The 15,295-nt window shown below is 55.6% G+C and overlaps 1 protein-coding gene across 8 annotated transcripts in view; it reads left to right on the top strand.

Moving 5' to 3' along the window:
* STIM1 (stromal interaction molecule 1) overlaps positions 1-15,295 on the top strand; it is a 73,875-nt gene that overhangs the window by 17,854 nt on the left and 40,726 nt on the right. For all 8 annotated transcript variants that reach the window (XM_058019177.1, XM_058019176.1, XM_058019173.1 and 5 more), the window contains exons 2-3: positions 7,948-8,078; positions 14,413-14,527. In XM_058019177.1, the coding sequence (XP_057875160.1) occupies positions 7,948-8,078; positions 14,413-14,527 (246 nt within the window). The remainder of the gene's footprint in view (positions 1-7,947; positions 8,079-14,412; positions 14,528-15,295) is intronic.

The raw sequence follows: 15,295 nt of genomic DNA, 5'->3' as shown, positions 1-15,295 counted from the left end.
CCTGGAGCGGTGACTCACGGCTGGCACGGGGCTCAGGGGGACTTGGATTCCTTCCCACCCCTCACTGGGAGCCTGTCAGAGTACCCTGAACAGCAGCTCTGGCTGCCCCTGGATCCCTGCAAGTGTCCAAGGCCACCTTGGATGGGGCCTGGAGCAGCCTGGGACAGCAGAAGGTGTCCCTGCCCATGGCAGGGGATGAGACTCCATGATCGTTGAGGTTCTTCCCAACCCAAACTGTTTTGGGATTTTGTGAAAATCACTGGAGAGCTGGTGAGGGCCATGGGATAATCCTGTCTCTTTGCAGAGTGGGAATGTTGATCCTGGGTCCCCAAGAACTGGAGCAGGTGCCTCAGGATTGTGGAATCCCGTTAATTCCTCTGGTGCCCAGCACTGCCAGGGCTCTGCAGAGCATTCCCAACACATGGAATCACAGAATCCTGCAGTGGTTTGAGCTGGAAGGAACCACAAAGCTCATCTGCTGCCACCCCCTGCCATGGGCAGGACACCTTACAGTATCCCAGGTTGCTCCAAACCCCATCCTTGGCACTTGCAGGGATCCAGGGGCAGCCACAGCTGGGCCATCCTCTGGGCCAAGGCCTCACCACTCTGACAGGGGAAAACCTTCCCCAGTCTCCAATCTAAGTCTCCTCTCTTAGTGTAAAACCATTTTGCCATGTCCTGTTAGAGTCTGCCCATGTAAAAAGTCCCTCTCCCATCAGTTTTGGATGGCCCTGGCTGTGGCTGCAGTTCAAATGATTCAGTTTTGTTCCACACAGTGGGGCAGGAATGTGTCAGCACTCAGATTACTTGGTTTATGGCTGTGAAGTAACCCAATCTCCAGTTATTTCAGCTCCTTAGAACTTCCCTGCCCACGGGATATTTTGGCTTCTGCTGCTCCTCAGAGAAGGCCCTGACGTGGCATTTGGAGCTGCCCGTGGGCAGAGCCGCTGTGCCTGACAGGGTGGTACCAGAACCACCTCTGTTATCTTATTTGCTCAGCCCAGGAGAAATGTCCCCCAGGCTGGGCTGAGGAAAGCACACTGAGATCCCCGTGGAAGGAAATGGGTGAAGCTGGCACTGGGAGGCCGGAGCACCCAGGCCAGGGTGCCCAGATCTGCTCTGGGGAGGTTTGGGAGCCACAGTGAGGGTGAAGTCATTCTCTGCTGGACACGGGGGCTGTTCCCAGATAGAGGGGATGGTGTGCTGGGACAGCATGGGCAGGAGGAGGGGTGGGCACTGCCAGGACAGGCTGGGAATGGGATGGGGATTGGGATGGCATGGGGCCATGTGTTCCCACTCCAACAGAAAACAGCTTTGTTTGTTGGGGGTCATGTGTGATTTGGGGGTGTGTGTTGTTTTAATGGAGTGGAAAGTAGGGTGACGGGGTTCTGGTGGGGGGACTGGGTGGAAGCCAGGAATGAAAGGGCTGTGCTGCTGCTGCAGCAGGGAGGGGAAGGGGGAGGATGTCTGGAAGCAATGGGCTGACATTAAATCAGTGAATTGGTGCATGGAGAGGATGAAAAAGGCTGATTGCACTCGGTGGTGAGAGAATTGATGGTAGTAAATAAATGCTGAGCGTGTGCCAAGGAGAGTAGCCCATTTGGGGAAGGAATTTTAAGGTTTTAATTGAGTGTAAGTTCATGACTGTACAATAACCTCCCTTTGCTGCTTAATTCCTTCCTGTGGCTGTGTTCAGCTGTGGTGGTGCAGGAGGGCTCCACATCACACAGGGCTTCCTCCTGCATGTGTGTGACCCTGTGTGGCTTTGTCATGCTGATCCTGAGACAGGGGCACTCCCAGCACAGACAGCTTTGGCCCCAGGAGCTGGGTACAGCCTGGTTCCCTGGGCACTGTTATTAAATGGTTTGTGAGCATTCAGGGTTGGCCCTTCCAGCAGAGACACCCGAGGGCGTTGGTACTTCTTTGAAAGTCTCTCGGAGATCAAACAGCCCAACCTCTGCTTGGATTTACATTTTTTCTAGACTGTTTAATCTGACTTGGGTACAAGGATTTGGTTTTTTGCATTGTGCAAGGAGCTCCCTTAGAGGAAAAAAGTCTCCTTGAACTCCTGCTGAAACTTCCACAGTCATTGAAGGTTGGAGCAACCTGGGGCTGGCTGAGTGGCCCTGGATGGGCTTTACGGTCCCTCCCAACTCCAAGCAGTGTGGGATTGCATGGAAAGCTGGCTGAGTGCAGTGAGTCCCTGCTGAGCTGCCCCAGACCCTGCTGTCCCAAGGGTGAAGGGAACCCAGGAGCAGGAGCACGGTGCTAGTTCCCTGTTGAGCAGATACTTGAATGCTCTCCTTGGTCTGCGCTGAGCAAACTCCCCTCAGCTCCCAGGTCCTACATCCCAAAACTGCTGGGAGAGTCACTCTAGGAGTTTCCACACTAGAAGGGAGGTGGGAACATGGATGAGGTCCCTGCTGGTCATGGAGCAGGCTGGTTTGGGTTGGGAGGGACCTCAGAGCCACCCAGTGCCACCCTTGCCATGGCAGGGACACCTCCCACTGTCCCCAGTGTCCAGCCTGGCCTTGGGCACTGCCAGGGATGCAGGGGCAGCCACAGCTGCTCTGGGCACCCTGTGCCAGGGCCTGCCCACCTTGCCGAGAATTCCTGATCCAGCCCTGCCCTCTGGGTCGCTGCCTGCCCAGAGCAGGACTCTGTGCCCTGGCTCTGCACCTCCCAGGGAAGGAGTCTGCCAGGGAAAGTAGGTCAGAAGGAGCAGGAGAACGAGCATGTGCTAAAATCCCGATTCTCTTTGGTAAATCCCTTTTTTTTTTTTTTTTTTTTTTTTGACAGAAAGTATTTATATGTGAATTTCACGTGTGCCTGTGGCCGAGTGTGGTCTGGCAGTTGTCTCTGTAGTAAACAAGTTGTCAAGTGTCAGCTTGAAGTATAAAACCCCTCTGAGGACATTCCTGACAGTGGGAATGGCTGGATGCTCTCGTAGCTCCATCAGGCTCTGATGTTTGGGAACCAGAGCTGCAAACCCAGGATTATTGCTGTGCCCTTTGAGCCTTGCTCTGTGTGCTGCTGCTCTGAGCCTTGCAAGATGTCAGGGCTTCCAGGGTTCCCCTTGCTATTCCTTACCCCCCCAGAGGGAATGGAAATCTCTGCATGCATCCCTCACAGATTAGTGCCTTCGTTAAAATTCCTGAAGTTGTCCTTGGCATTTTTTACTTGAAACCCAGAGTTCCAGGGGAGGAACCCTGAGCACGGAAGTTCAACTGAGCCCTTGTTTACACGGGTGAAATATGTAAACAGTTCTTTTTCCCCAAATATAGGGCTTTTTTCCTTGGCTGCCCTCCCGGTGTTTATAAAAGCCAGTTATGTAAATGACAATTGTAATAATTAAGCTGCTGTTCAGTGCTGTCCCCAGGGCTGCTGCTGCTGCAGAGCTTGGAGCTGCAGGGGTTTGGGACATTATTGGAGATAATGGGACCTCAAAGAAGGAAATCAAGGGAAATTAAACAAACAAAATCCTCGTTAGAGAGACTCTCCCATGAGAAAGGGAAGGTCTGGAATGAAGTGATGTTACAGGGGAGTTCTGAAGATCGTCCCCTCCAGCCCTGCCAAGACAGAGCTGCCCAGAGCTGCTGGTCCAGGGCCATGTCTATGTCCTGTTGAGTTTTGGGTGGCTAATGGCTGGAGCCCCCCAAAACAAGAGTAACAAAACAAGTCTGGGTGACCTGTGCCAGCCAGGACCACCATAAGGTACATCTTTGTCACCTGTTACAAAAGCACCCCAAATTGCCTTCCATGGTAGGTGAAAGTGGCTTCAAATTGCACCGGGGAGGTTCAGGGTGGGTATTGGGAAGAATTCCTTAATGGAAGATGTTGTCCAGCCGTGGCACAGGTGCGGACACATCCCTGGATGGATTTCACAGGTGTGGTGGCACTTGGGGACATGGTCAGTGGTGGCCTTGGCAGTGCTGGGGAACACCTGGACTCGATGGTGTCCAAGGGCTTTTCCAAGCTCGATGGCTCGGTGAAATTCCAGCTCTGCTTTAGCACTTTGGCCTCAGGGTCCTTTGATGATCTGGGTGGGGGCACCTTTGGAGTGGCAGCAGGACCCTGAGTAGAGGCTGCAGAGAGCCTTTGGTGGGGACAGCGAGCCCAGAGGGGTGAGGGATGTCAGGCTGGCAGGAGGGGATGAGAGGGGCAACAGGAGGTGGAAGGGCCAGCAGGAGGGCTGTGAGGCCGGCCCGTGTTGACGTGGCCCGGTTAATGGCCCATCAAGGACACCCCTTGGGAGGGACAAGGGACTCTTTGTTCTGCCCGGCGGGGCAGATGCAGCCTGTGAGTCGATGATGGGAGATAAAGAGCAGCCTGGAGCCACCCAACAGCGGGATGGAGACGGAAGGTTCCCCGTGACTCAGAGGGGCGGGGTGGGAGTGGAGGTGATGGTGCTGCTCCTCAGGAGTCACTGCCCTGCTGAGGACCAGGCAGGATCAGCAGGTGTCTCTTGGGGAAGCTGCTGGACCAAAAGTCAGGGCTGGACGTTCTGGAGAGCCGTTCTGGAGAGCCTTTGTTTACTTAAACAAAGCCAATTTCGCGCTCATTTTGAGGCTTTTGTTCGCTGAAGGTGTGTTGGAATAGCCTGATTGCAGTATTCCAGGCCTGCTTGGAGCAGCCTGGGGCAGTGGAAGGTGTGGATGAGCTTTAAAGGTCCCTTCCCACACAGAGGACTATTCTGTGCTATGATCTTCAGGCTTAATCTTTCATCAGTCACAGGCAAAGTGGCTGGTGCTGGTCTTTGTTCCTTCATTTGAGTATTCTTGCCCGTGGAGATAACAGGGAGAGGAAGGGAGATAACAGGGAGGGGAATGAAGAGCCCAGAGTGGCTGCTGAAAGGTTGGGACCGTTCTGTTGTCACTTCAGGGTTGTCTGCTGATTAAATCACTTGTGCCCCATATTCAGGCTCCTTTTGGTCTTGATGAAAGCACCAGATTCCTCTCGCGTTTGGTTTGATTGCTGTTGATGGTGCAGTTGATTATCGGCACCTGGCAGCTCTTGAAAGCCTTGTTTTGTTGCTCTTGCTGCTGCTCTCAGTCAGTCTTCATTCCTGGCATTTGTGCTGCAAATACCCGGGGGTTGTCCTCGGGGTGGCACGACATCAGGGCAGGATCCCGTCAATCCTTGACTCCCCCAATCCTTCATCCCTTCAGGTCTCTCCCTGGTTTAACCCTTGGACAGACGTGAGCCAAGGCTCAGGAGTCCTGTGGTCAGGAGGGGGTTAATGTGAATAAACCCACTTTTACAATAACACGACCTTCCCTTCCTATAATCCAAACTTTGCTATGGCGTTGCCACGTTCTCCCTTGCAACAACAAGCACAGGCTCGGAACAAGATAACCATGTCATATTTTGGGAGATATCGTTTAGCCTGGCTTCATTTTTCCTTCTGGAGTCATGTCCAAGGGCAGCATAAACACAGAGACCATCTCGTGTCCCTGCTCGCTGCCTCGGAGATAACGGGAGCAGCCAGCACAGAAAGGCCCAGCCAAAGCTCTGAGCCACCAGAGAGCTCTGGCAGGGGAGGAGAGGAGCCCCAGATCTCCCCAAATCAGCCCCAGGGCATGCAGTGTTCTTCCGAGGTCCATGTGGTTCTGGTGTCCCTTCAGGAGTGGCCTGGGGGAGCAGAGAGCCCTGGGGAAGGGTCCCAGTTCATTCACTGGTTCTGGTGTCCCTTCAGGAGTGGCCTGGGGCAGCAGAGAGCCCTGGGGAAGGGTCCCAGTTCACAGCGCTGCTGGCACCCCTGGCCACATGGGCAGACCTGAGTTAGCAGGGAGTGAACTCCCCGAGGTTTGGGAGCAGCAGGGCACCAGCCCTGCCTCTGCAGGAGGCTGCATCATTGTCCAGGCCCTCTTGTCAGTGGGAAGCCATTGCCTTGTTCCCAGTCCCTCTCCAGCTCTCCTGGAGCCCCTTTAGGCCCTGGCAGGGGCTCTCAGGTATTTCCTCTCCAGGTGAGCACCCCCAGCTCTCCCAGCCCCTGCCGCACCTTGCACATGGCCTTGGCATGGTCCCAGCTCTCCAGCCTGCCCAGGTCCCTGAGGATTGCCCATATCTGGGTCTCTGTCACCACCTGGCAGTGCCATGGAAGGGCTGGATCAGCCCTGTTTGGTGCTTGCATGGACTCGGGCACGCAGCAAAACATCAAGTATTAGTCTTAGAAAGTAGAAAATTATGTGAAAAGCAGCCAGAAGAGCCCGTTCCATAATCAGGAAGTGGGAAGGGTTTTAATTGCCATATTTTATAAACACGCAACTCTTCCTCCCCAAACGCCCTGACTGCTCTTGCTGCCAACACCAACAGCCTCCAAGGGAGACCTGGAGCTGGGGCTGTGGGCAGGAGCCAGCCCCTGCTGGGAGAGTGGAGGGTTGGGGTGAGAGGGGTGCCCTGCCCTGCCCTGTCCTGCTGGGGCTGTGGGCAGGGGGCAGCCCCTGCTGGGAGAGCTGCCCTGGTGGGAGTGTGGAGGGCTGGGCTGAGAGGGACACCTGCCCTGCCCTGCTCTGCTGGAGCCAGGCTCCATGCCCGGCCAGCTGCAGGGACCCACCGGGGGATTGCTGCTCCCTGAGGGGTGTCGGTGCTGCTGCCTCGGGGTGATTGGTGCTCCCCGAGGGGTCGGTGCCGCTCCCTGAGGGGTCGGTGCCGCTCCCTGAGGGGGTCAGTGCCACCTGAGGGGTCGGTGCTCCCTGAGGGGTCGGTGCCGCTCCCTGAGGGGGTCAGTGCTCCCTGAGGGGGTCAGTGCTCCCTGAGGGGTCGGTGCTGCTGCCTCGGGGTGATTGGTGCTCCCCGAGGGGTCGGTGCCGCTCCCCGAGGGGTCGGTGCTGCTCCCCGAGGGGTCGGTGCTGCTCCCTGAGGGGGTCAGTGCTCCCTGAGGGGGTCAGTGCTCCCTGAGGGGTCGGTGCCGCTCCCTGAGGGGGTCAGTGCCACCTGAGGGGGTCAGTGCTCCCTGAGGGGGTCAGTGCTCCCTGAGGGGTCGGCGCCGCTCCCTGAGGGGGTCGGCGCCGCTCCCTGAGGGGGTCGGTGCCGCTCCCTGAGGGGTCGGTGCCGCTCCCTGAGGGGGTCGGTGCCGCTCCCTGAGGGGGTCAGTGCTCCCTTAGGGGTCGGCGCCGCTCCCTGAGGGGGTCGGTGCTGCTCCCTGAGGGGGTCAGTGCTCCCTGAGGGGGTCAGTGCTCCCTGAGGTGGTCGGTGCCGCTCCCTGAGGGGTCGGTGCCGCTCCCTGAGGGGGTCAGTGCTCCCTGAGGGGTCGGCGCCGCTCCCTGAGGGGGTCAGTGCTCCCTGAGGGGGTCGGTGCCGCTCCCTGAGGGGTCGGTGCCGCTCCCTGAGGGGTCGGTGCCGCTCCCTGAGGGGGTCAGTGCTCCCTGAGGGGTCGGCGCCGCTCCCTGAGGGGTCGGCGCCGCTCCCTGAGGGGGTCGGTGCCGCTCCCTGAGGGGGTCGGTGCCGCTCCCTGAGGGGTCGGTGCCGCTCCCTGAGGGGTCGGTGCCGCTCCCTGAGGGGGTCAGTGCCGCTCCCTGAGGGGGTCGGTGCCGCTCCCTCAGGAGGTCGGTGCTGCCGCCTGAGGGGTCGGTGCCGCTCCCTGAGGGGGTCGGTGCTGCTCCCTGAGGGCTCGGTGCTGCCGCCTGAGGGGTCGGTGCTGCTCCCTGAGGGGGTCGGTGCTGCTCCCTGAGGGGGTCGGTGCCGCCGCCTGAGGGGTCGGTGCTGCTCCCTGAGGGGGTCGGCGCCGCTCCCTGAGGGGTCGGTGCCGCTCCCTGAGGGGGTCGGTGCCGCTCCCTGAGGGGGTCGGTGCCGCTCCCTGAGGGGGTCGGTGCCGCTCCCTGAGGGGGTCGGTGCTGCTCCCTGAGGGGTCGGTGCTGCTCCCTGAGGGGGTCGGTGCTGCCTCAGGGGGTCGGTGCTGCCTCAGGGGCTGGTTCTGCTGCCTGACGTGCTGCTGTTGCCCCACAGAGTTCTGCCGCATCGACAAGGCCCTGTGCCACGATGAGGATGAGCAGCTGAGCTTCGAGGCCGTGCGCAACATCCACAAGCAGATGGACGACGACGCCAACGGCAACGTGGACGTGGAGGAGAGCGACGAGGTTGGTGCAGGGCTAAGCTGTGCCCGGCGGGGCCTTGAGCAGCTGGAACAGGGGTTACATGGAGTTATGGGCAACAAAGAGGGTATTTATTGAAGGGACTTCAAAGGCCACACCCTGGCAGGACCGCAGCCACAGTCCTGGCTCTGCCCGGGTGGCTCCAAGATGGAAGCAAAAGAGGTTGGTCATGAGATGTCACATTTTTATAAGTTTTAGTCCATTTGCATACAGGAGCTAACTGTCCAACTAATAGCTTCAAATGATGAAGTTTCATCCTCCTTGCTCGCTTGCCCACCCTCATCTTTTCATGTTGTTTGTGCTTTGGGCCTGAAGTTTGAAGAGATTGTCCTTGAGTCTCCAGCTGGAATAGGATGGTTTTGTCTTCACCTCCCAGTGAAAAGATCGTAGTAACACTTAATAGAAAGCTAAAAGCTGCACACCAAAACAGAACAGAGAAACCTAAAACCCAAGGTATCACCAGGGCCTTGTCCAGCCCAGTGCTGGGACTGCTCTCACAGTGAGGCTGCTGTGGCCAGGGCTGCACTTGGGCTTGGTGCCTCCTCCTCAGCACAGAGGAAGCCACGTGTCACCTTGAGATGATCCAAGGGGTGTCTCAGCACTGTCACCAGTGCTGGCTGGGGCTTCTCCTCCCTCCTGGGGATTTGTAGCCACTTCATTGTTGTCAGAGCAGCTGTGGGTGTCCTATCCCTAAAAATGTCCAAGGCCAGGTTGGATGAGGCTTGGAGCAACCTGGGATAGTGGAAGGTGTCCCTGCCCCTGGCAGGGGATGGAATTAAATGAGCTTTAATGTCCCTCCCAACCCAAACCACTCCATGATTTTATGTTTACTGCATTCTTGCAGCAGCCAACTAAAGCAGTTTCAGTCCGTGTGTGCTCACTGCTAAAAAAGGAGCAGCTTTTTGTTGTGTTAGCCTTAGAGATTTTAGCTGATAAAAGATTGAAGAGAAAGAAAGTTGTTGTTCTTTGTTTACACAAGCACCGATGGAAATCAGAGTCTGCAGGAAAAGGGAAAGCTCTTTGTTTGCAGTGTTGCCTCAGTTGTGGTGGGTGCTCGTTGGAGGTGAGGAATTCTGTCTTGTAGGGAGGACTGGCAGCTAAACAGGAAAGGCAGAGTGTTGGAAGCAGAAAGAAGCACGTGGGTGCAGGGATGTGCTGCCACTCAGGGGTAGCTCTGCAGTCCCAGGTGACAGAACCCCAGACTGCTTTGGGCTGGAAGAGACCTTAAATCCACCCAGTGCCACCCCTGCCATGGCAGGGACACCTCCCACTGCCCCAGGCTGCTCCAGCCCCAGTGCCCAGTCCTGCCATGGATCCAGGGGCAGCCCCAGCTGCTCTTGCAAGCCCAGCCATGCCAGTGTCCCTCTGGAGCAGTGGCAGTCCCCAGGGACACAGCACGGGCCCCTGGTGCCAGCAGCTGCTGGTTTTGGGTGGCTGTTCCCAGCTTGCAGGGCTGTTCCCTCTGCCTCAATCCCACTTGACTCTGAGCAATGAAAACAATTGAAAGGCTTCCAGTTGCATTTCCTCCCCCTCTTGAGGTGTTTCCCTGGAGGCAGCTCCCTGCACTGGGTGGCTCAGCCTCTCCCAGGGACCGGGGCAGCCTCGGGCTGCCCAGCTCAGCCCGAGTGTGCTGTTCCCTGGCAGTAAATTAGGAATAAGCCTCATGTCCTTAGGGCTGGGCTGAGCTGGCAGTTTTATGTCTCTGAGCAAATCTTGCCCCTGCTCTCACTGGAATCATTGGGAGTTCCTGGTACAAAACCCTGCTGGGAACGTGTGCTCAGAGCCTTGGCACAGGGACACTGCCAGGGTGGGAGGATCCAGTGGGATTTTCCAGGAGGGTGCAGAATCACTGCCTTGGTGCTCCTACAGGCACTCTCCAAACCCCTCTGAGCTGCACCTGAGCAGGGCTGAGCCCTGCGGGGCTGCTCCTGCTCCCACACCTCTGCTCTGCTCCTAGCAGGGAACAGGCCTGGAAAAGGGTCTGGAGCACCAGGAGAGGCTGAGAGAATGCTGAGGCTGCAGCAGAGGAGGCTCAGGGGCCCTTGTGGCTCTGCACAAGTCCCTGCCAGGAGGGCACAGCCGGGGGGGTCGGGCTCTGCTGCCAGGGAACAGGGACAGGAGCAGAGGGAGCGGCCTCAGGCTGGGCCAGGGCAGGCTCAGCTGGGACATTGGGAAAATTCCTCCTGGAAAGGGCTGTCCAGCCTGAGTGGGGCACAGGGGCACAATCCCAGTCCCTTTCCTGCTGCCCACTCTGTGGGATCAGCCCAGGGCACAGGGATTTCAGGTCCCAGTGCTCATGGCCAGGGCCTGTGGAGTTTCTCCCACCAATCCCCAGCTCCTTCTCCCAGGGCTGCTCCCAGTCCATTCCCCTCAGGCTGTTTGTGCTGGCATTGCCCCCAGCCAGAGCACTCAGGTTGTTGCATTTACAGTTGGACTCCATGATTTTGGAAGTCTTTTCCAACCTCAGTGGTTCCCTGTCCCTGGATTCCATCCATGCAGCTGCTGCTTTACCTCTGCTAAGCTTTTATTGAAGTTGCATTAAGTTCACCTGTCAATGAGCTCTGGAGCCTCTCAGTGAGGTATTGCAGGAATTTCCCTCTCTGAGCTGGCTCTGCTGTGTTCTCCCTGTCAAGGTTATCACTGTCCCCCACATGGATCCTGCAGTCAGGTTTGACTCTGGGCTGTGGGGGGACAGCTGCTGGGGGATTATTGGGAAGAATGCAGGAGGCTCAAATTTAAACCTTTTACGGGGTTCATGGGCTTCCAGGATGGTCTGGTTGGGAGGGACTTTAAGCCTCGTCCAGCCCCACCACCTGCCATGGGCAGAGACACCTTCCATTATCCCAGGTTGCTCTAAGCCTGGTCTAGCCTGGATTGGAACACTTCCAGGGATGGGCATTTTCCTGATTGGCTGAGAACTTGATATTTTCATTTATTATTTTGGCCCCTGCCCTTTGGGGGTCAGTGATGGGAGTGTTTTGTTGGGACTGAAACCCCTGCCTGGGCAGAAGGGGACACACAGACAGCACAGGTATTTTTAAAATAAATGATGGGTGGGGTTGTGTCCCACAGCTTCACGCTGTCCATACATCATCCTTGCAGTTTCAATGAAGTTTCAGATGACATCAATGGCCTCAATTAAAGTGAAAGAACTGTCCCTCATGGGGAAATCTTCTAATTAGGGATCTATTCCTGTCTGCACGCTCACAGCAAAGGCAGCTCTGGCTCTTTGGGCTGTGGCTGCCCGGTGCCAGGGCTCTGGGATGCTGCCAGCCTGGTTTCCTCAGGAAACAAGGTTTGTGTTGCTGCCCAGCCTTTCCCTGGCTCCTCCCAGGGCCAGGTCCCGCTGCCTGGGCTCGCTGGCTGGGGAAGGCCTTGGAGGCAGGAGCTTTCTGTCCCTGTGGGGCAGCTGCTGGGCTTGGGGAGCACAGGGAGCTGCCAGCACGTGGCTGGGTCTGGCCCTTGGCTGGGCTCAGCAGGAGCTGGTGCTCAGGAGAGAGGGTGGCACACATCCAGGGGTGTGGGAGGAATGGGAAGCCTTCAAAAATCACTCCAGTAGCTGCAGTTTCTGCAGATAAAAAAAAACCACAGAACAGAGTTCAAGGGGAGGTTGGACAAGGCTCTCAGGCACAAGGTGGGGTTGTTGGGGCTGTGCAGAGCCAGGACTTGGACTTGATCCCTTTGGGTCCCTCCCAACTCAGGAGATTCTGTGATTCTATGGAAAAAAAACCCTCCAGAAAATCCCATTTAGTGGATCTGCTAATTTCTGAGTATGCCTTCAGCCAGCATGTTTGTCCCCAGTCCCTCTGCAGCTCTCCTGGAGCCCCTTCAGGCCCTGCCAGGGGCTCTGAGCTCTCCCTGCAGCTTCTCCTCTCCAGGTGAGCACCCCCAGCTCTCCCAGCCTGGCTGCAGAGGGGCTCCAGCCCCGGAGTAGCTCTGTGGCTCCTCTGGGCCCTCTCCAGCAGCTGCAGGTCCTCCTGCTGTTGGATGCCCCAGAGCACCAAGATCAGCATTCCCAGGCTGAGTCTTCCCACTGTGATCCCAGCTCCTCATGGGGTTTGGAGCAGTGGTTCTGGTCCTGTTGCTTTTGGCTGGTTTGACCAGGGTTTGCCTTTCCCTGCACTTGGTGGGGAGACTCAGGTTTGACTGAGTTTCCTTGTGGATTCACAGCCTGGCTGAGGCTGGGGCGGTCTGGATGGGATCCTGGAGATGGTCTGTGGGACCTTGGCAATGGTCTGGCCCACCCTCTGTCCAGGGCTCAGAGCTTTGGGTGTCTCCAGGCCCAGGATCAGTGGGATCTTTAACACTTGGAAGTGCTGCTTGTCAGTGGTTTGCAAGGAGGTCAGTGCTCTGCACAGTGCTTCGTGTGCCTGGGCTTTGGAGTATCTGGGATAGTGCAAGGTGCTCCTATCCATGCCAGGGGTGGGACTGGGTGGCTTTAAGGTCCTTCCCAACCCAAACTAGTCTGGGACTCCATGATTTTGTCTTTTCCCCAGCAGCTACTGGTGGCAAATGTGCTTTATGGTCTGTCTGGGCTTTGGTGGGCTCAGCCCAGCTCCCCCAGCCCCACTCTGCATCCTCTCCCTGCTCGTTTATCAGGACATCCCCCAGCCCAGCTCCGTCCCCTGCGCCGAGTCCTTGGGTTTGGCCCAAGGGAAGCTGAGGGATCACCTTTCCTTTCTGTGCACCCGAGCTAAATATACAGAGCAGCAGCTGACTGTGCTGTGGTGGGAGCTGGGGCTGGAGCAGGGCCGGTGACATTGGTGACATCAGTGACATTGGTGACATTGCCATGTTCCCACTCGGTCACGGCGGCACCCACGGGGACAGGGCTTGGCACAGCTGGAGCCCCGAGGCTCAACCCCTGCTGAGACAGACATTTCCCCAAATTCTCTCATTTTCCACATTTCCCCAAATTGTCCCATTCTCCACATTTCCCCACATTCTCCTGTTTTCCACATTTCCCCAAATTCTCCAGTTTCCACATTTCTCCACATTCTCCCACTTTCCCACATTTCCCCACATTCTCCCATTCTCCCCATTTCCCCAGTTCTCCAGTTTCCACATTTCTCCACATTCTCCCACTTTTCCACATTTCCCCATATTCTCCCATTTTCCACATTTCCCCAAATTGTCCAGTTTTCCACATTTCCCCACATTCTCCAGTTTCCACATTTCCCCACGTTGTCCAGTTTCCACATTTCCCCAGTTATCCAGTTTCCCATTTCCCCACATTTCCCCAAACTGTCCCGTTCCCCACATTTCCCCACATTCTCCCATTCCCCACATTTCCCCACATTTTCCATTTTCCTGTGTTCTGGGGGGCAGGAATTGCCCTGGCAGCCTTTGGGCAGCAGGGCAGAGCCCCAGGCTGGAGCTGCCTCCCTGACTTTGCAGGGAGCCTGGGATCCAAAGCTGCCCAGATCTCCTTTCTGCCCTGTATGATGTAAAAACACCATCTATGGCTCTAAGGTGTTTTTTGGGTGTGGATATCCTCCTGTAGCACGTGGAAGAGCCCAGGGATGAAGCTGTCTGTGTGGGGATCATGTCCTGGGGAGTGGGAATGTGGAATTATCCTTGAACATGGTTCCACCTGTTGGGCACTGGAGTGTGAGTGGTTCTCTGTCTGCTGGTGGATTTCACAGCCTGGTTTGGGTTGGGAGTGATCTCACAGTCCATCCAGTGCCACCCCTGCCATGGCAGGGACACTGTCCCCAATGTCCAACCTGGCCCTGGGTGTCCAACCTGGCCCTGGGCACTGCCAGGGATGCAGGGGCAGCCCCAGCTGCTCTGGGCCCCCACTCAGCTGGGATACATAGATTTATTTCTATTTTTCAGTGGAACTGCCTCCCCTCCTGCCCATGGCATTTGTTCCAGCTTGTATTTGAAGGTGCAGGTCAAATCCAGTAAGAATTCTTGGGTTCTTACTCCAGTGACATAAAGCTGGTTCCATTGTATCTCTTAGGTGAATTTTTGATGTTAGTATAATTCAAAGAAATGTCTGGAATCCCAAGACCAAAGGTTTTAGTTAATTGTCCCTTCTCCATTATAAATGAATTTAATGTATTTGCTTTCTAAATATTTCCTAGCTGGTTTTCCCAGGAACAGAGATATTCAGGGGTACTGCAGGGAATATACTTATATCTGTATAAAAGATAGATATATATATCTAGTATATCCATTATGTTTATGGGTTTTTTTGAATTTAGATTTGCTATGACTTTCCCATCAAAACTATTACTCTTCAGAATTTTTTTATGCTCCTCATCTCCCTGAAAGATGAACCAAAGCTTAATCTTGCTGTTAATTCCTCTCCTAGTTCTTGAGGGAAGACTTGAATTACCATGACCCAGCAGTCAAGCACAGCACTTTCCATGGAGAGGACAAGCTCATCAGTGTGGAGGACCTCTGGAAGGCCTGGAAAACATCAGAAGGTAAAAAAGGGCAAAAAGCCAAGAAATCCTTTCCCAAGAGTGCCCAGACAGTTTGGATTGCAGATGCCCTGGGCAGGGTGTGCATCTCAGGAGGATTGTGCTGCTTTTCCTCCCTTGTACCAGGCCTTGTGCCCTTCCAGCTCCCTTTTTGAGGTGTGGATTCCAAGGATTTCCTCAGGATTGATCCTTCCAAACTGTTCCTGCTGCACCTGAGGGTGGCCACCAAAGGATCAGTTGTTGTTTTGTTCCTCTGCCCTGGAAATGTGTGTAAAATACAGCCAAATTCAGGTTCTTCACACACCCAGTTCCAGATGGAATTGTAATGGAGTGATTTATCCTAAATATTCAGTAGATATCCTAAATATTCAGTAGAGCTGCTTGGGAGCTTTTCTGCAGGTTGTGTTTTCCTTAAAAGAAATGTTTTTAACCTGAAAAGCTCCTTCACAGTGAAAAGAAGGGACAGTAAAATCCAGGAAATGTCATAAGTACAGTCCATGTGGAAATAACTTTTAGCTGTTCCAAAATGCTATTATTTATCCCAGGACCCAGGGAGGTGGTGGGAGTTCAGCCTCTGCTGAGAAACTTCCTGAAACCTGGGAATCTTGGAACAAACTTTAAGATTGGCAGGTGCTTCCCCAGTGCGTTCATACAGAATTCCACAGAAATCATTAATCCAGTTTTTTTAATTCTCCTCATCTCTAAAAGAGGAGTTCTGTCCATGTCCATTCCCTGAAATACTGGATGTTAATCTTCTAAATCAGTTCACCA

The sequence above is a fragment of the Melospiza georgiana genome, chromosome 2 (assembly GCF_028018845.1).
Source record: "Melospiza georgiana isolate bMelGeo1 chromosome 2, bMelGeo1.pri, whole genome shotgun sequence".
NCBI lineage: Eukaryota > Metazoa > Chordata > Aves > Passeriformes > Passerellidae > Melospiza > Melospiza georgiana.
Note: the sequence above shows the minus strand (reverse complement) of the source record. Positions and strands in the feature narration are given on the sequence as shown.